The sequence below is a fragment of the Oncorhynchus keta genome, chromosome 25, assembly GCF_023373465.1.
Source record: "Oncorhynchus keta strain PuntledgeMale-10-30-2019 chromosome 25, Oket_V2, whole genome shotgun sequence".
In the NCBI taxonomy this organism is placed as follows: domain Eukaryota; kingdom Metazoa; phylum Chordata; class Actinopteri; order Salmoniformes; family Salmonidae; genus Oncorhynchus; species Oncorhynchus keta.
In genome coordinates this window covers 48,631,182-48,651,592 of record NC_068445.1, presented here as the reverse complement: position 1 = coordinate 48,651,592, position 20,411 = coordinate 48,631,182, and the positions used below count along the sequence as shown (strand labels likewise).

The 20,411-nt window shown below is 48.6% G+C and overlaps 1 protein-coding gene and 1 long non-coding RNA gene across 51 annotated transcripts in view; both read left to right on the top strand.

Annotated features, from left to right (window-relative positions):
* Positions 1–20,411, top strand: part of LOC118380828 (mitogen-activated protein kinase 1-like) — a 76,914-nt gene that overhangs the window by 55,326 nt on the left and 1,177 nt on the right. Inside the window, exons 6-17 of one of the 50 annotated variants that reach the window (XM_052479827.1) lie at positions 4,640–4,881; positions 6,853–7,298; positions 7,395–7,480; positions 7,577–8,091; positions 8,313–8,398; positions 8,485–8,934; positions 9,401–9,782; positions 10,043–10,279; positions 10,464–10,789; positions 14,266–18,299; positions 18,430–18,583; positions 18,716–20,391. In XM_052479827.1, coding sequence (XP_052335787.1) covers positions 4,640–4,881; positions 6,853–6,969 — 359 coding nt within the window. In that variant the 3' untranslated portion in view covers positions 6,970–7,298; positions 7,395–7,480; positions 7,577–8,091; ... (6 more) ...; positions 18,430–18,583; positions 18,716–20,391. The other 49 variants (XM_052479845.1, XM_052479826.1, XM_052479846.1 and 46 more) reach the window with 49 other exon arrangements.
* Positions 8,977–10,826, top strand: LOC127911882 (uncharacterized). Its single transcript, XR_008079756.1, has 3 exons — positions 8,977–9,036; positions 10,280–10,365; positions 10,752–10,826. It is a non-coding gene; the product is annotated as an uncharacterized LOC127911882 (long non-coding RNA).

Sequence of the window (20,411 nt, the reverse complement as noted above, 5' to 3'; positions counted from 1 at the left end):
TGATCAGGCTGTCGGTTGATCAGGCTGTCGGTTGATCAGGCTGTCGGTTGATAAGGCTGTCGGTTGATAAGGCTGTCGGTTGATAAGGCTGTCGGTTGATCAGGCTGTCGGTTGATCAGGCTGTTCGGTTGATCAGGCTGTCGGTTGATCAGGCTGTCGGTTGATCAGGCTGTCGGTTGATCAGGCTGTCGGTTGATCAGGCTGTTCGGTTGATAAGGCTGTCGGTTGATCAGGCTGTCGGTTGATCAGGCTGTTCGGTTGATAAGGCTGTCGGTTGATAAGGCTGTCGGTTGATCAGGCTGTCGGGTTGATCAGGCTGTCGGTTGATAAGGCTGTCGGTTGATCAGGCTGTCGGTTGATCAGGCTGTTCGGTTGATCAGGCTGTTCGGTTGATCAGGCTGTCGGTTGATCAGGCTGTCGGTTGATAAGGCTGTCGGTTGATCAGGCTGTAAGGTTGATCAGACTGTTCGGTTGATAAGGCTGTCGGTTGATCAGGCTGTCGGTTGATCAGGCTGTCGGTTGATCAGGCTGTCGGTTGATCAGGCTGTCGGTTGATAAGGCTGTTCGGTTGATCAGGCTGTCGGTTGATCAGGCTGTCGGTTGATCAGGCTGTCGGTTGATAAGGCTATCGGTTGATCAGGCTGTTCGGTTGATCAGGCTGTTCGGTTGATCAGGCTGTCGGTTGATAAGGCTGTCGGTTGATAAGGCTGTCGGTTGATCAGGCTGTCGGTTGATCAGGCTGTCGGTTGATCAGGCTGTTCGGTTGATCAGGCTGTTCGGTTGATCAGGCTGTTCGGTTGATCAGGCTGTCGGTTGATCAGGCTGTCGGTTGATCAGGCTGTTCGGTTGATCAGGCTGTCGGTTGATCAGGCTGTTCGGTTGATCAGGCTGTTCGGGTTGATCAGGCTGTCGGTTGATCAGGCTGTTCGGTTGATCAGGCTGTTCGGTTGATCAGGCTGTTCGGTTGATCAGGCTGTTCGGTTGATCAGGCTGTCGGTTGATCAGGCTGTCGGTTGATCAGGCTGTCGGTTGATCAGGCTGTCGGTTGATAGGGCAAATTCTTAGTTACAATGAAGGCCTACCGGGGAACACAGAACAACAGATTTTTACCTTGTCAGCTCTGGGATTCGATCCAGCAACCTTTTGGTTACTAGTCCAATGCTCTAACCACTAGGCTACCTGCTGGTTACTAGTTCAACGCTCTAACCACTAGGCTACCTGCTGGTTACTAGTTCAACGCTCTAACCACTAGGCTACCTGCTGGTTACTAGTCCAACACTCTAACCACTAGGCTACCTGCTGGTTACTAGTCCAACGCTCTAACCACTAGGCTACCTGCTGGTTACTGGTCCAACACTCTAACCACTAGGCTACCTGCCTCTAACCACTAGGCTACCTGCTGGTTACTAGTCCAACGCTCTAACCACTAGGCTGCCTGCAGGTTACTAGTCCAACGCTCTAACCACTAGGCTGCCTGCAGGTTACTAGTCCAACACTCTAACCACTAGGCTACCTGCTGGTTACTAGTCCAACACTCTAACCACTAGGCTACCTGCTGGTTACTGGCCCAAAGCTCTAACCACTAGGCTACCTGCTGGTTACTAGTCCAACTCTCTAACCACTAGGCTACCTGCTGGTTACTGGTCCAACACTCTAACCACTAGGCTACCTGCAGGTTACTAGTCCAACACTCTAACCACTAGGCTACCTGCTGGTTACTAGTCCAACACTCTAACCACTAGGCTACCTGCTGGTTACTGGCCCAAAGCTCTAACCACTAGGCTACCTGCTGGTTACTAGTCCAACTCTCTAACCACTAGGCTACCTGCTGGTTACTGGTCCAACACTCTAACCACTAGGCTACCTACTGGTTACTAGTCCAACACTCTAACCACTAGGCTACCTGCCGGTTACTAGTCCAAAACTCTAACCACTAGGCTCCCTGCCTCTAACCACTAGGCTACCTGCTGGTTACTAGTCCAACTCTCTAACCACTAGGCTACCTGCTGGTTACTGGTCCAACACTCTAACCACTAGGCTACCTGCAGGTTACTAGTCCAACACTCTAACCACTAGGCTACCTGCAGGTTACTAGTCCAACACTCTAACCACTAGGCTACCTGCTGGTTACTAGTCCAACGCTCTAACCACTAGGCTACCTGCTGGTAACTAGTCCAACACTAACCACTAGGCTACCTGCTGGTTACTAGTCCAACACTCTAACCACTAGGCTACCTGCTGGTTACTAGTCCAACACTCTAACCACTAGGCTACCTGCTGGTTACTAGTCCAACACTCTAACCACTAGGCTACCTGCTGGTTACTAGTCCAACACTTTAACCACTAGGCTACCTACTGGTTACTAGTCCAACCCTAACCACTAGGCTACCTGCTGGTTACTAGTCCAACACTCTAACCACTAGGCTACCTGCAGGTTACTAGTCCAACACTCTAACCACTAGGCTACCTACTGGTTACTAGTCCAACACTTTAACCACTAGGCTACCTGCTGGTTACTAGTCCAACACTTTAACCACTAGGCTACCTGCTGGTTACTAGTCCAACACTTTAACCACTAGGCTACCTGCTGGTTACTAGTCCAACACTTTAATCACTAGGCTACCTGCTGGTTACTAGTCCAACACTAACCACTAGGCTACCTGCTGGTTACTAGTCCAACACTTTAACCACTAGGCTACCTGCTGGTTACTAGTCCAACACTCTAACCACTAGGCTACCTGCTGGTTACTAGTCCAACACTCTAACCACTAGGCTACCTGCTGGTTACTAGTCCAACACTTTAACCACTAGGCTACCTGCTGGTTACTGGTCCAACACTTTAACCACTAGGCTACCTGCTGGTTACTGGTCCAACACTTTAACCACTAGGCGACCTGCTGGTTACTAGTCCAACACTTTAACCACTAGGCTACCTGCTGGTTACTAGTCCAACACTTTAACCACTAGGCTACCTGCTGGTTACTAGTCCAACACTTTAACCACTAGGCTACCTGCTGGTTACTAGTCCAACACTTTAACCACTAGGCTACCTGTTGGTTACTGGTCCAACCCTCTAACCACTAGGCTACCTGCTGGTTACTGGTCCAACACTCTAACCACTAGGCTACCTGCTGGTTACTAGTCCAACACTCTAACCACTAGGCTACCTGCTGGTTACTAGTCCAACACTCTAACCACTAGGCTACCTGCTGGTTACTAGTCCAAAATTCTATCCACTAGGCTACCTGCTGGTTACTAGTCCAACACTCTAACCACTAGGCTACCTGCTGGTTACTGGTCCAACCCTCTAACCACTAGGCTACCTGCTGGTTACTGGTCCAACACTCTAACCACTAGGCTACCTGCTGGTTACTAGTCCAACCTAACCACTAGGCTACCTACTGGTTACTAGTCCAACGCTCTAACCACTAGGCTACCTACTGGTTACTAGTCCAACACTCTAACCACTAGGCTACCTGCTGGTTACTAGTCCAACACTCTATCCACTAGGCTACCTGCTGGTTTCTAGTCCAACACTCTAACCACTAGGCTACCTGTTGGTTACTAGTCCAACACTCTAACCACTAGGCTACCTGCTGGTTACTAGTCCAACACTCTAACCACTAGGCTACCTGTTGGTTACTAGTCCAACACAAACCACTAGGCTACCTGCTGGTTACTAGTCCAACACTCTAACCACTAGGCTACCTGCTGGTTACTAGTCCAACACTCTAACCACTAACTACCTGTTGGTTACTGGTCCAACACTCTATCCACTAGACTACCTGCTGGTTACTAGTCCAACACTCTAACCACTAGGCTACCTGCTGGTTACTAGTCCAACACTCTAACCACTAGACTACCTGTTGGTTACTAGTCCAACACTCTATCCACTAGACTACCTGCTGGTTACTAGTCCAACACTCTAACCACTAGGCTACCTGCTGGTTACTAGTCCAACACTCTAACCACTAGACTACCTGTTGGTTACTAGTCCAACACTCTATCCACTAGACTACCTGCTGGTTACTAGTCCAACACTCTAACCACTAGGCTACCTGCTGGTTACTAGTCCAACACTCTATCCACTAGACTACCTGCTGGTTACTGGTCCAACACTAACCACTAGGCTGCCAACCTCTAACCACTAGGCTACCTGCTGGTTACTGGTCCAACACTCTAACCACTAGGCTACCTGCTGGTTACTAGTCCAACACTCTAACCACTAGGCTACCTGCTGGTTGCTACCCAACACTCTTAGATTTTCAACTAGTCCAGGGATTCAAACCAGCTGGACCTGCTGGATACTGGCCCTCTTAACCACTAGGCTACCTGCCACCCCACATCTCTCCCCTCAGGGTGCAGGTAGCCTAGTGATTAAGAGCATTGGGCCAGTACCCGAAAGGTCGCTGGTTTGAATCCCTGCGCAGACTAGTTGAAAATCTGCCGATGTGCCATTGAGCAAGGCACTTAACCCTAATTGCTCCTGTAAGTCCCTCTGGATAAGATTGACTAAAATGTAAACGTCTGCTCTCTCTCATCTTCACCACATCTCTCCCCTCTGTTGTGGTTTACCAGTTATGGCGACGAGGTGGTTGGTTATCACAACACTTCATGTTTCTGTCTCCCTCCCCTCCAGGTATCCTAGGGTCTCCTTCCCAGGAGGATCTGAACTGCATCATTAACATCAAGGCCAGGAACTACCTGCTGTCTCTCCCGCTGCGCTGCAAGGTCCCCTGGAACAGCCTCTTCCCCAAAGCCGACTCCAAAGCTCTGGACCTGCTGGATAAGATGTTGACCTTTAACCCCCACAAGAGGATCGAGGTGGAGGCGGCTCTGGCTCACCCTTACCTGGAGCAGTACTACGACCCTACAGATGAGGTATTTGTCAGAAATCAGTAGTCGATGAAAAATGTTAGTGGATTAGACATCCTAACCTCCTGTCTGTCTCTCTGTTAGCCTGTAACAGAGACTCTAACCTCCTGTCTGTCTGTTAGCCTGTAACAGAGACTCTAACCTCCTGTCTCTCTCTCTGTTGGCCTGTAACAGAGACTCTAACCTCCTGTCTGTCTCTCTGTCTGTTAGCCTGTAAAAGAGACTCTAACCTCCTGTCTGTCTGTTAGCCCGTAACAGAGACTCTAACCTCCTGTCTCTCTCTCTGTTGGCCTGTAACAGAGACTCTAACCTCCTGTCTGTCTGTCTGTTGGCCTGTAACAGAGACCCTAACCTCCTGTCTGTCTGTTAGCCTGTAACAGAGACTCTAACCCTCCTGTCTGTCTGTTAGCCTGTAACAGAGACTCTAACCTCCTGTCTGTCTGTTAGCCTGTAACAGAGACTCTAACCTCTTGTCTGTCTGTTAGCCTGTAACAGAGACTCTAACCTCCTGTCTGTCTGTTAGCCTGTAACAGAGACTCTAACCTCCTGTCTGTCTGTTAGCCTGTAACAGAGACTCTAACCTCCTGTCTGTCTGTTAGCCTGTAACAGAGACTCTAACCTCCTGTCTGTCTTTTAGTCTGTAACAGAGACTCTAACCTCCTGTCTGTCTGTTAGCCTGTAACAGAGACTCTAACCTCCTGTCTGTCTTTTAGTCTGTAACAGAGACTCTAACCTCCTGTCTGTCTGTTGGCCTGTAACAGAGACTCCAACCTCCTGTCTCTCTCTCTGTTGGCCTTTAACAGAGACTCTAACCCTCCTGTCTCTCTTTCTGTTACAGACTCTAACCTCCTGTCTGTCTCTCTGTCTGTTAGCCTGTAAAAGAGACTCTAACCTCCTGTCTGTCTGTTAGCCCGTAACAGAGACTCTAACCTCCTGTCTCTCTCTCTGTTGGCCTGTAACAGAGACTCTAACCTCCTGTCTGTCTCTCTGTCTGTTAGCCTGTAAAAGAGACTCTAACCTCCTGTCTGTCTCTCTGTTAGCCTGTAACAGAGACACTAACCTCCTGTCTGTCTGTTAGCCTGTAACAGAGACTCTAACCTCCTGTCTGTCTGTTAGCCTGTAACAGAGACTCTAAACTCCTGTCTGTCTTTTAGCCTGTAACAGAGACTCTAACCTCCTGTCTGTCTCTGTTAGCCTGTGACAGAGACTCTAACCTCCTGTCTGTCTTTCTGTTAGCCTGTAACAAAGACTCTAACCTCTCTCTTTCTGTTAGCCTGTAACAGACTCTAACCTCCTCTCTCTTTCTGTTAGCCTGTAACAGAGACTCTAACCTCCTCTCTCTTTCTGTTAGCCTGTAACAGAGACTCTAACCTCCTCTCTCTTTCTGTTAGCCTGTAACAGAGACTCTAACCTCCTCTCTCTTTCTGTTAGCCTGTAACAGAGACTCTAACCTCCTCTCTCTTTCTGTTAGCCTGTAACAAAGACTCTAACCTCCTCTCTCTTTCTGTTAGCCTGTAACAGAGACTCTACCCTCCTCTCTCTCTTTTAGCCTGTAACAGAGACTCTAACCTCCTCTCTTTCTGTTAGCCTGTAACAGAGACTCTAACCTCCTCTCTCTTTCTGTTAGCCTGTAACAGAGACTACAACCTTCTCTCTCTCTGTTAGCCTGTAACAGAGACTCTAACCTCCTGTCTCTTTCTGTTAGCCTGTAACAGACTCTAAGCTCCTCTCTTTCTGTTAGCCTGTAACAGAGACTCTACCCTCCTCTCTCTCTTTTAGCCTGTAACAGAGACTCTAACCTCCTCTCTTTCTGTTAGCCTGTAACAGAGACTCTAACCTCCTCTCTCTTTCTGTTAGCCTGTAACAGAGACTCTAACCTCCTCTCTCTTTCTGTTAGCCTGTAACAGAGACTCTAACCTCCTCTCTCTTTCTGTTAGCCTGTAACAGAGACTCTAACCTCCTCTCTCTTTCTGCTAGCCTGTAACAGAGACTCCCTTCAAGTTTGCGATGGAGCTTGATGATCTCCCCAAAGAGACCCTGAAGGAGCTGATCTTTGAAGAGACGGCTCGCTTCAACACAGTCTGCAGGCCCTAACCCATACACACAGGTACAGACAGCTTCAACACAGTCTACAGGCCCTAACCCATACAGACAGCTTCAACACAGTCTACAGGCCCTAACCCATACACACAGGTACAGACAGCTTCAACACAGTCTACAGGCCCTAACCCATACAGACAGGTACAGACAGCTTCAACACAGTCTACAGGCCCTAACCCATACACACAGGTACAGACAGCTTCAACACAGTCTCCAGGCCCTAACCCATACAGACAGGTACAGACAGCTTCAACACAGTCTACAGGCCCTAACCCATACAGACAGCTTCAACACAGTCTCCAGGCCCTAACCCATACAGACAGGTACAGACAGCTTCAACACAGTCTACAGGCCCTAACCCATACACACAGGTACAGACAGCTTCAACACAGTCTACAGGCCCTAACCCATACAGACAGGTACAGACAGCTTCAACACAGTCTACAGGCCCTAACCCATACAGACAGCTTCAACACAGTCTGCAGGCCCTAACCCGTACAGACAGGTACAGACAGCTTCAACACAGTCTACAGGCCCTAACCCATACACACAGGTACAGACAGCTTCAACACAGTCTACAGGCCCTAACCCATACAGACAGGTACAGACAGCTTCAACACAGTCTGCAGGCCCTAACCCATACACACAGGTACAGACAGCTTCAACACAGTCTACAGGCCCTAACCCATACAGACAGGTACAGACAGCTTCAACACAGTCTACAGGCCCTAACCCATACAGACAGGTACAGACAGCTTCAACACAGTCTACAGGCCCTAACCCGTACAGACAGGTACAGACAGCTTCAACACAGTCTACAGGCCCTAACCCGTACAGACAGCTTCAACACAGTCTACAGGCCCTAACCCATACAGACAGCTTCAACACAGTCTCCAGGCCCTACCCATACAGACAGCTTCAACACAGTCTGCAGGCCCTAACCCATACAGACAGCTTCAACACAGTCTCCAGGCCCTAACCCGTACAGACAGCTTCAACACAGTCTACAGGCCCTAACCCGTACAGACAGCTTCAACACAGTCTACAGGCCCTAACCCGTACACACAGGTACAGACAGCTTCAACACAGTCTGCAGGCCCTAACCCGTACAGACAGGTACAGACAGCTTCAACACAGTCTGACAGGCCCTAACCCATACACACAGGTACAGACAGCTTCAACACAGTCTCCAGGCCCTAACCCATACAGACAGGTACAGACAGCTTCAACACAGTCTACAGGCCCTAACCCATACAGACAGCTTCAACACAGTCTACAGGCCCTAACCCGTACAGACAGCTTCAACACAGTCTACAGGCCCTAACCCATACAGACAGGTACAGACAGCTTCAACACAGTCTGCAGGCCCTAACCCATACACACAGGTACAGACAGCTTCAACACAGTCTACAGGCCCTAACCCGTACAGACAGCTTCAACACAGTCTACAGGCCCTAACCCATACAGACAGCTTCAACACAGTCTACAGGCCCTAACCCATACACACAGGTACAGACAGCTTCAACACAGTCTGCAGGCCCTAACCCATACACACAGGTACAGACAGCTTCAACACAGTCTACAGGCCCTAACCCGTACAGACAGGTACAGACAGCTTCAACACAGTCTACAGGCCCTAACCCATACACACAGGTACAGACAGCTTCAACACAGTCTGCAGGCCCTAACCCATACAGACAGGTACAGACAGCTTCAACACAGTCTACAGGCCCTAACCCATACAGACAGCTTCAACACAGTCTGCAGGCCCTAACCCATACAGACAGCTTCAACACAGTCTGCAGGCCCTAACCCATACACACAGGTACAGACAGCTTCAACACAGTCTACAGGCCCTAACCCATACACACAGGTACAGACAGCTTCAACACAGTCTGCAGGCCCTAACCCATACAGACAGCTTCAACACAGTCTGCAGGCCCTAACCCATACACACAGGTACAGACAGCTTCAACACAGTCTACAGGCCCTAACCCTAACCCATACACACAGGTACAGACAGCTTCAACACAGTCTCCAGGCCCTAACCCATACACACAGGTACAGACAGCTTCAACACAGTCTACAGGCCCTAACCCATACACACAGGTACAGACAGCTTCAACACAGTCTCCAGGCCCTAACCCGTACAGACAGGTACAGACAGCTTCAACACAGTCTACAGGCCCTAACCCATACAGACAGCTTCAACACAGTCTGCAGGCCCTAACCCATACACACAGGTACAGACAGCTTCAACACAGTCTACAGGCCCTAACCCATACACACAGGTACAGACAGCTTCAACACAGTCTGCAGGCCCTAACCCGTACAGACAGGTACAGACAGCTTCAACACAGTCTCCAGGCCCTAACCCATACAGACAGCTTCAACACAGTCTACAGGCCCTAACCCGTACACACAGGTACAGACAGCTTCAACACAGTCTGCAGGCCCTAACCCATACAGACAGGTACAGACAGCTTCAACACAGTCTACAGGCCCTAACCCGTACAGACAGGTACAGACAGCTTCAACACAGTCTACAGGCCCTAACCCATACAGACAGCTTCAACACAGTCTGCAGGCCCTAACCCATACAGACAGCTTCAACACAGTCTACAGGCCCTAACCCGTACAGACAGCTTCAACACAGTCTACAGGCCCTAACCCGTACAGACAGGTACAGACAGCTTCAACACAGTCTACAGGCCCTAACCCATACAGACAGCTTCAACACAGTCTACAGGCCCTAACCCGTACAGACAGGTACAGACAGCTTCAACACAGTCTACAGGCCCTAACCCGTACACACAGGTACAGACAGCTTCAACACAGTCTACAGGCCCTAACCCATACAGACAGGTACAGACAGCTTCAACACAGTCTGCAGGCCCTAACCCATACAGACAGGTACAGACAGTTTCAACACAGTCTGCAGGCCCTAACCCGTACAGACAGGTACAGACAGCTTCAACACAGTCTGCAGGCCCTAACCCATACACACAGGTACAGACAGCTTCAACACAGTCTACAGGCCCTAACCCCAGACAGCTTCAACACACAGGTACAGACAGCTTCAACACAGTCTGCAGGCCCTAACCCATACAGACAGCTTCAACACAGTCTCCAGGCCCTACCCATACAGACAGCTTCAACACAGTCTACAGGCCCTAACCCATACAGACAGCTTCAACACAGTCTACAGGCCCTAACCCGTACAGACAGCTTCAACACAGTCTACAGGCCCTAACCCGTACAGACAGCTTCAACACAGTCTACAGGCCCTAACCCGTACACACAGGTACAGACAGCTTCAACACAGTCTACAGGCCCTAACCCATACAGACAGCTTCAACACAGTCTACAGGCCCTAACCCGTACAGACAGGTACAGACAGCTTCAACACAGTCTACAGGCCCTAACCCCCATACACACAGGTACAGACAGCTTCAACACAGTCTACAGGCCCTAACCCATACAGACAGGTACAGACAGCTTCAACACAGTCTGCAGGCCCTAACCCATACAGACAGGTACAGACAGCTTCAACACAGTCTGCAGGCCCTAACCCATACACACAGGTACAGACAGCTTCAACACAGTCTGCAGGCCCTAACCCGTACAGACAGCTTCAACACAGTCTGCAGGCCCTAACCCATACACACAGGTACAGACAGCTTCAACACAGTCTGCAGGCCCTAACCCGTACAGACAGGTACAGACAGCTACAACACAGTCTGCAGGCCCTAACCCGTACAGACAGGTACAGACAGCTACAACACAGTCTACAGGCCCTAACCCATACACACAGGTACAGACAGCTTCAACACAGTCTGCAGGCCCTAACCCATACAGACAGGTACAGACCGCATATTCAAATCTCAACCCACTCTGCAGTTAAACAACACACGGCATGTTTGCCTGGGCATCTGGAAGCACTGGCCAGCTTGGACTGTAGATCAGACATGACGCAAGACTGTAGCCTTTTTTCACAATACTCTTAGCACCTGTCAAGTCATCTCAGATCTCCCCGATCTCTCCAAGTCCATTTGGGACTGGGTGGAGTTGGATAGTGCTGTAGGGCATCATTAGTAACTAAAACACAGAATATCGGGGGGGCAGACAGCAACAAAAGCAGACGAATGTGACAGTGTCAACTCTACCCCTCATGGCTGTCGTTTTGAGAGCAGATCCTTCAGCGTATACCGCTGGGCGCAAACTGATGAAATTGTGTGAACTCTGCTCACGTGGGCAAGAATCGGTCATCCCGCCTGAAGAAAAACAGGCACACCCAATCTACTTCCTCCAGACAAGTGCAGTACATCACCCGTAATGAGAGAAAGGGAATCCTAATCGACACCTAGGCCTCAACCCCCGTCTCCCAGGCACCTGATCTGAGAGGATTGGAATCAATATGATGGAGGTGTACTGCCGTTGAGGGGTTTTGTAGTGATGGAGTAGAGTGCCTTTGAGGGGGGTTGTAGTGATAGAGTAGAGTGCCGTTGAGGGGTTTTGTAGTGATGGAGTAGAGTGCCTTTTTGGGGTTTTGTCGTGATGGAGTAGAGGGTAGGCAACAACATCTCCTCCCCGCTGATCCTCAACACGGGGGCCCCACAAGGGTGCGTTCTGAGCCCTCTCCTGTACTCCCTGTTCACCCACGACTGCGTGGCCACGCACGCCTCCAACTCAATCATCAAGTTTGCGGACGACACAACAGTGGTAGGCTTGATTACCAACAACGACGAGACGGCCTACAGGCAGGAGGTGAGGGCCCTCGGAGTGTGGTGTCAGGAAAATAACCTCACACTCAACGTCAACAAAACTAAGGAGATGATTGTGGACTTCAGGAAACAGCAGAGGGAACAGCCCCCTATCCACATTGATGGAACAGTAGTGGAGAGGGTAGCAAGTTTTAAGTTCCTCGGCATACACATCACAGACAAACTGAATTGGTCCACTCACACTGACAGCGTCGTGAAGAAGGCGCAGAAGCGCCTCTTCAACCTCAGGAGGCTGTAGAAATTCGGCTTGTCACCAAAAGCACTCACAAACTTCTACAGATGCACAATCGAGAGCATCCTGGCGGGCTGTATCACCGCCTGGTACGGCAACTGCTCCGCCCTCAACCGTAAGGCTCTCCAGAGGGTAGTGAGGTCTGCACAACGCATAACCGGGGGCAAACTACCTGCCCTCCAGGACACCTACACCACCCGATGTTACAAGAAGGCCATAAAGATCATCAAGGACATCAACCACCCGAACCACTGCCTGTTCACCCGCTGTCATCCAGAAGGCGAGGTCAGTACAGGTGCATCAAAGCTGGGACCGAGAGACTGAAAAACAGCTTCTATCTCAAGGCCATCAGACTGTTAAACAGCCACCACTAACAGTGAGTGGCTGCTGCCAACACACTGTCATTGACACTGACCCAACTCCAGCCACTTTAATAATGGGAGTTGATGGGAAATGATGTAAATATATCACTAGCCACTTTAAACAATGCTACCTTATATAATGTTACTTACCCTACATTATTCATCTCATATGCATACGTATATACTGTACTCTACATCATCGACTGCATCCTTATGTAATACATGTATCACTAGCCACTTTAACTATGCCACTTTGTTTACTTTGTCTACATACTCATCTCATATGTATATACTGTACTCCATACCATCTACTGTATGCTGCTCTGTACCATCACTCATTCATATATCCTTATGTACATATTCTTTATCCCCTTACACTGTGTATAAGACAGTAGTTTAGGAATTGTTAGTTAGATTACTTGTTGGTTATCACTGCATTGTCGGAACTAGAAGCACAAGCATTTCGCTACACTCGCATTAACATCTGCTAACCATGTGTATGTGACAAATAAAATTTGATTTGATTTGATTGGTCTTTGAGGGGTTTTGTAGTGATGGAGTAGAGTGCCTTTGAGGGGTTTTGTAGTGATGGAGGTGTACTGCCGTTGAGGGGTTTTGTAGTGATGGAGTAGAGTGCCTTTTTGGGGTTTTGTAGTGATGGAGTAGAGTGTCTTTGCACCAGAGTATCAGCCCTCAGGAGACTGAACATATTTGCCATGGGTCCCCAGATCCTCAAAAAGTTCTTCAGCTGCACCATCGAGAACATCCTGACCGGTTGCATCACCGCCTGGTACGGCAACTGCTCGGCCTCCGACCACAAGGCGCTACAGAGGGTAGTGCGAACGGCCCAGTACATCACCAGGGCCAAGCTGCCTGCCATCCAGGACCTCTATACCAGGCGGTGTCAGAGGAAGGCCCTAAAAATGGTCAAGACTCCAGCCACCCCAGTCATAGACTGTTCTCTCTGTTACCACACGGCACTGGAGCACCAAGTCTAGGACAAAAAGGCTTCTCAACAGTTTTTACCCCCAAGGCAGAAGACTGCTGAAAAATTAATCGACTGGCCATAGGAGTCACTTCACCCCTACCTACATATACAATTGACCTTTAACCTGTACTACTGTTTATTATCTATGTATAGTCACTTCACCCCTACATACATATACAAATGACCTTTAACCTGTACTACTGTTTATTATCTATGTATAGTCACTTCACCCCTACCTACATATACAAATGACCTTTGACCTGTACCCCCGCACACTGATTCTGTACCGGTGCCCCCTGTATATAGCCTCAGTTATTTTGTTTACATTTTTAAAATATTTTCTTAACCAACAATGCAGTTTAAAGAAAATAAAGTTAAGGACTTGTAAGTAAGCATTTCATAAGAATGTTGTATTCAGCGCATGTAACAAATAACATTTAATTTTGATTTGATCTTAGGATAGAGCCTCCCTTCAGATCTCTCTCTGTTTAACAGTTATTTCTTCTCTCTCTCTCTGTCTCTCTCCTCTCTCTCTCTCTTTCTCATCTCTCTCTCCTCTCTCTCTCTCTTTCTCATCTCTCTCCTCTCTCTCGCTCTCTCATCTCTCTTTCTCCTCTCTCCTCTCTTTCTCCTCTCTCTCCTCTCTCCTCTCTCTCTTTCTCCTCTCTCTCTACTCTCTCTCTCTTGTTCCTCTCTCTCTTTCTCCTCTCTCTCTCTTTTTCTATTTCTCTCTCTCTCTCTCTCTCTCTCTCTCTCTTTCTCTCTTTCTCTCTTTCTCTCTTTCTCTCTTTCTCTCTTTCTCTCTTTCTCTCTCTCTCTCTCTCTCTCTCTCTCTCTCTCTCTCTCTCTTCTCTCTTCTCTCTCTTCTCTCTCTTCTCTCTTTCTCATCTCTCTCTCCTCTCTCTCTTTCTCCTCTCTCCACAGATCAGACTCTGGACTCCTTTCCTCCACCTCTTCTCTCCACCTTTCCGTCATGTGCTGTGGTTCCTCCTGTCTTCAGCATTTCCTGTATACTTCCTACCTCCCCTAGTCAGTCAAACCACCATGCTCAGGAACAGTGTCAGGAATCAACCTCTCTCTCTCTGCTCTCTCTCTGTCTCTCCCTCCCCTCTGCATATGGGCTAAGGGGGCGCCACTTGTTGGCTTATCGTTGTGGAGATGCTTGTCTTGTGTGTTTTAAGCCAAGATCAACAGAGGTTCTGTGTCCCAAATGGTGCCCTATTCCCTAATATAGTGTTCTACTTTTAGAAAGTAGTGCACTATATAGGGAATAGGGTGCCATAGGACTCTGGTCTAAAGTAGTACACTATATAGGGAATAGGGTGCCATAGGACTCTGGTCTAAAGTAGTGCACTATATAGGGAATAGGGTGCCATAGGGCCCTGGTCTATAGTAGTGTACTATATGGGGAATAGGGTGCCATTTGGGACACAGATTTGGCTCTGGAGACACCTGTCCAATCAGACGCTGTGTCTTTGGTTTATGGTTAAGTCCTCATTGTTCCTCCTGGCCCGCACAGCTGTCCAATCAGACGCTGTGTCTTTGGTTTATGGTTAAGTCCTCATTGTTCCTCCTGGCCCTCGCAGCTGTCCAATCAGACGCTGTGTCTTTGGTTTATGGTTAAGTCCTCATTGTTCCTCCTGGCCCGTGCAGCTGTCCAATCAGACGCTGTGTCTTTGGTTTATGGTTAAGTCCTCATTGTTCCTCCTGGCCCCCGCAGCTGTCCAATCAGACGCTGTGTCTTTGGTTTATGGTTAAGTCCTCATTGTTCCTCCTGGCCCGTGCAGCTGTCCAATCAGACGCTGTGTCTTTGGTTTATGGTTAAGTCCTCATTGTTCCTCCTGGCCCCCGCAGCTGTCCAATCAGACGCTGTGTCTTTGGTTTATGGTTAAGTCCTCATTGTTCCTCCTGGCCCCGCAGCTGTCCAATCAGACGCTGTGTCTTTGGTTTATGGTTAAGTCCTCATTGTTCCTCCTGGCCCGCGCAGCTGTCCAATCAGACGCTGTGTCTTTGGTTTATGGTTAAGTCCTCATTGTTCCTCCTGGCCCGTGCAGCTGTCCAATCAGACGCTGTGTCTTTGGTTTATGGTTAAGTCCTCATTGTTCCTCCTGGCCCGTGCAGCTGTCCAATCAGACGCTGTGTCTTTTTTATCTGGTTAAGTCCTCATTGTTCCTCCTGGCCCCCGCAGCTGACCAATCAGACGCTGTGTCTTTGGTTTATGGTTAAGTCCTCATTGTTCCTCCTGGCCCGCGCAGCTGTCCAATCAGACGCTGTGTCTTTGGTTTATGGTTAAGTCCTCATTGTTCCTCCTGGCCCGCGCTGTCCAATCAGACGCTGTGTCTTTCTAGATCTTTCTATCTGAAGTTATGAACAGGATTGTTGTGACAGCACCCTACCAAGAAAGACCCCGCATAATACTACAGTATCTGGACAGGTTGAGGTAATACTACAGTATCTGGACAGGTCGAGGTAATACTACAGTATCTGGACAGGTTGAGGTAATACTACAGTATCTGGACAGGTTGAGGTAATACTACAGTATCTGGACAGGTTGAGGTAATACTACAGTATCTGGACAGGTTGAGGGAATACTACAGTATCTGGACAGGTTGAGGTAATACTACAGTATCTGGACAGGTTGAGGTAATACTACAGTATCTGGACAGGTTGAGGTAATACTACAGTATCTGGACAGGTTGAGGTAATACTACAGTATCTGGACAGGTTGAGGTAATACTACAGTATCTGGACAGGTTGAGGTAATACTACAGTATCTGGACAGGTTGAGGTAATACTACAGTATCTGGACAGGTTGAGGTAATACTACAGTATCTGGACAGGTTGAGGGAATACTACAGTATCTGGACAGGTTGAGGTAATACTACAGTATCTGGACAGGTTGAGGTAATACTACAGTATCTGGACAGGTTGAGGGAATACTACAGTATCTGGACAGGTTGAGGTAATACTACAGTATCTGGACAGGTTGAGGTAATACTACAGTATCTGGACAGGTTGAGGTAATACTACAGTATCTGGACAGGTTGAGGTAATACTACAGTATCTGGACAGGTTGAGGTAATACTACAGTATCTGGACAGGTTGAGGTAATACTACAGTATCTGGACAGGTTGAGGTAATACTACAGTATCTGGACAGACAGATAAGGATGGGATAACTGAATGCATTCAACCGAAATGTGTGTTCCACATTTAACGCCTCAATCAGGGAGGTGCAGGTGGCTGCCTTAATCGATTTCCACGTCATCGGCGCCCGGGGTACAGTTGTTGTTGGGGGTTAACTGCCTTGCTCAAGGGCAGAATGGCAGATTTTTCCACCTAGCCGGCTCTGGGATTCAAACAGCGACCTTTCAATTACTGGCCCAACTCTCTTAACCACTAGGCTACCTAACACTCTCTCTCTCCTCCCAACGGCCCGGTCTCTCTCTCTCTCCTCCCAACGGCCCGGTCTCTTTCTCTCTCCTCCCAACGGCCCGGTCTCGCTCTCTGCTCCTCCCAACGGCCCGGTCTCGCTCTCTGCTCCTCCCAACGGCCCGGTCTCGCTCTCTGCTCCTCCAGACGGCCCGGTCTCGCTCTCTGCTCCTCCCAACGGCCCGGTCTCGCTCTCTGCTCCTCCCAACGGCCCGGTCTCGCTCTCTTCTAACAAAACATTAAGAGCAAGTTAATAATATTGAGTTGTACCCCTTTAGCCTTCAGAACAGCCTCATTTCGTCGGGACATGGACTCTACAAGGTGTCCAAAGCAGTCCACAGGGATGCTGGTCCATGTTGACCCCAACGCTTCCCACAGTTGTGTCAAGTTGTCTGGATGTCCTTTGGGTGGTGGACCATTCTTGATACACTTGATAAACTGTTGAGTGTGGAAAAACCCAGCAGCGTTGCAGTTCTTACACAAACCGGTGCGCCTGGTACCTACAACCATACCCTGTTCAAAGGCACTTCAATCTTTTGTCTTGCCCATTCACCCTCTGAATGGCACACATACACAATCCATGTCTCAATTGTCTCAAGGCTTAAAAATCCTTCTTCAACCTGTCTCCTCCCCTTCATCTACACTGATTGAAGTTGACTTAACAAGTGAGATCAATAAGCGATCATATCTTTCACCTGGTCAGTCTGTCATGGAATAAAAAGCCATTAACACGAGGCATTACCAGTAACACGAGATGTCCGCATCACGCTAGATCTATACGCTAGCTTCTCTCTGATACCATTACAGTCACCCAGTCTAATGCCAAGTCACCCAGTCTAATGCCAAGTCACCCAGTCTAATGCCAAGTCACCCAGTCTAATGCCAAGTCACCCAGTCTAATGACAAGTCACCCAGTCTAATACCAAGTCACCCAGGTTGAGATGCCAAGTCACCCAGTCTAAGATGCCAAGTCACCCAGTCTTAGATGCCAAGTCACCCAGTCTAATGCCAAGTCACCCAGTCTAATGTCAAGTCACCCAGGTTGAGATGCCAAGTCACCCAGGTTGAGATGCCAAGTCACCCAGTCTAAGATGCCAAGTCACCCAGTCTTAGATGCCAAGTCACCCAGTCTAATGCCAAGTCACCCAGGTTGAGATGCCAAGTCACCCAGTCTAATGCCAGGTCACCCAGTCTAATGCCAAGTCACCCAGTCTAATGCCAAGTCACCCAGGTTGAGATGCCAAGTCACCCAGGTTGAGATGCCAAGTCACCCAGTCTAATGCCAAGTCACCCAGTCTAATGCCAAGTCACCCAGTCTAATGCCAAGTCACCCAGTCTGAGATGCCAAGTCACCCAGTCTGAGATGCCAAGTCACCCAGGTTGAGATGCCAAGTCACCCAGTCTAATGCCAAGTCACCCAGTCTAATGCCAAGTCACCCAGGTTGAGATGCCAAGTCACCCAGGTTGAGATGCCAAGTCACCCAGTCTAATGCCAAGTCACCCAGGTTGAGATGCCAAGTCACCCAGGTTGAGATGCCAAGTCACCCAGTCTAATGCCAAGTCACCCAGGTTGAGATGCCAAGTCACCCAGGTTGAGATGCCAAGTCACCCAGGTTGAGATGCCAAGTCACCCAGGTTGAGTTGCCAAGTCACCCAGGTTGAGATGCCAAGTCACCCAGGTTGAGATGCCAAGTCACCCAGGTTGAGATGCCAAGTCACCCAGGTTGAGATGCCAAGTCACCCAGGTTGAGATGCCAAGTCACCCAGGTTGAGATGCCAAGTCACCCAGGTTGAGATGCCAAGTCACCCAGGTTGAGATGCCAAGTCACCCAAGTTGAGATGCCAAGTCACCCAGGTTGAGATGCCAAGTCACCCAGGCTGAGATGCCAAGTCACCCAGGTTGAGATGCCAAGTCACCCAAGTTGAGATGCCAAGTCACCCAGGTTGAGATGCCAAGTCACCCAGGTTGAGATGCCAAGTCACCCAGGTTGAGATGCCAAGTCACCCAGGTTGAGATGCCAAGTCACCCAAGTTGAGATGCCAAGTCACCCAGGTTGAGATGCCAAGTCACCCAGGCTGAGATGCCAAGTCACCCAGGTTGAGATGCCAAGTCACCCAAGTTGAGATGCCAAGTCACCCAGGTTGAGATGCCAAGTCACCCAGGTTGCCACGACAAACAGATAATGCATGTAGTTCCCTTTACGTTTCCTCTTAGTTTCTGTACAACGTCTGAACATCTGTACACCGTTACAATGCCATCTGTACACCGTTACAATGCCATCTGTACACCGTTACAATGCCATCTGTACACCGTTACAATGCCATCTGTACACCGTTACAATGCCATCTGTACACCGTTACAATGCCATCTGTACACCGTTACAATGCCATCTGTACACCGTTACATGCCATCTGTACACCGTTACAATGCCATCTGTGCAACGTTACAGTGCCATCTGTACACCGTTACAATGCCATCTGTACACCGTTACAATGCCATCTGTACACCGTTACAATGCCATCTGTACAACGTTACAGTGCCATCTGTACACCATTACAATGCCATCTGTACACCGTTACAGTGCCATCTGTACACCGTTACAGTGCCATCTGTACAACATTACAGTGCCATCTGTACACCGTTACAATGCCATCTGTACACCGTTACAGTGCCATCTGTACACCGTTACAATGCCATCTGTACACCGTTACAATGCCATCTGTACACCGTTACAGTGCCATCTGTACACCGTTACAATGCCATCTGTACACCGTTACAATGCCATCTGTACAACGTTACAATGCCATCTGTACAACGTTACAATGCCATCTGTACAACGTTACAATGCCATCTGTACACCGTTACAATGCCATCTGTACACCGTTACAATGCCATCTGTACAACGTTACAATGCCATCTGTACACCGTTACAATGCCATCTGTACACCGTTACAATGCCATCTGTACACCGTTACAGTGCCATCTGTACACCGTTACAGTGCCATCTGTACACCGTTACAATGCCATCTGTGCAACGTTACAGTGCCATCTGTACAACGTTACAGTGCCTTTGGCCATAGGTTTATATAACATTACAATGCCATAGGTTTATATAACATTACAATGCCATAGGTTTATATAACATTACAATGCCATGGGCCATAGGTTTATATAACATTACAATGCCACGGGCCATAGGTTTATATAACAATACAATGCCATAGGTTTATATAACATTACAATGCCATGGGCCATAGGTTTATATAACATTACAATGCCATAGGTTTATATAACATTACAATGCCATGGGCCATAGGTTGAAATAACATTACAATGCCATAGGTTTATATAACATTACAATGCCATGGGCCATAGGTTTATATAACAATACAATGCCATAGGTTTATATAACATTACAATGCCATGGGCCATAGGTTTATATAACATTACAATGCCATAGGTTTATATAACATTACAATGCCATGGGCCATAGGTTTATATAACATTACAATGCCATGGGCCATAGGTTTATATAACATTACAATGCCATGGGCCATAGGTTTATATAACATTACAATGCCATAGGTTTATATAACATTACAATGCCATGGGCCATAGGTTTATATAACATTACAATG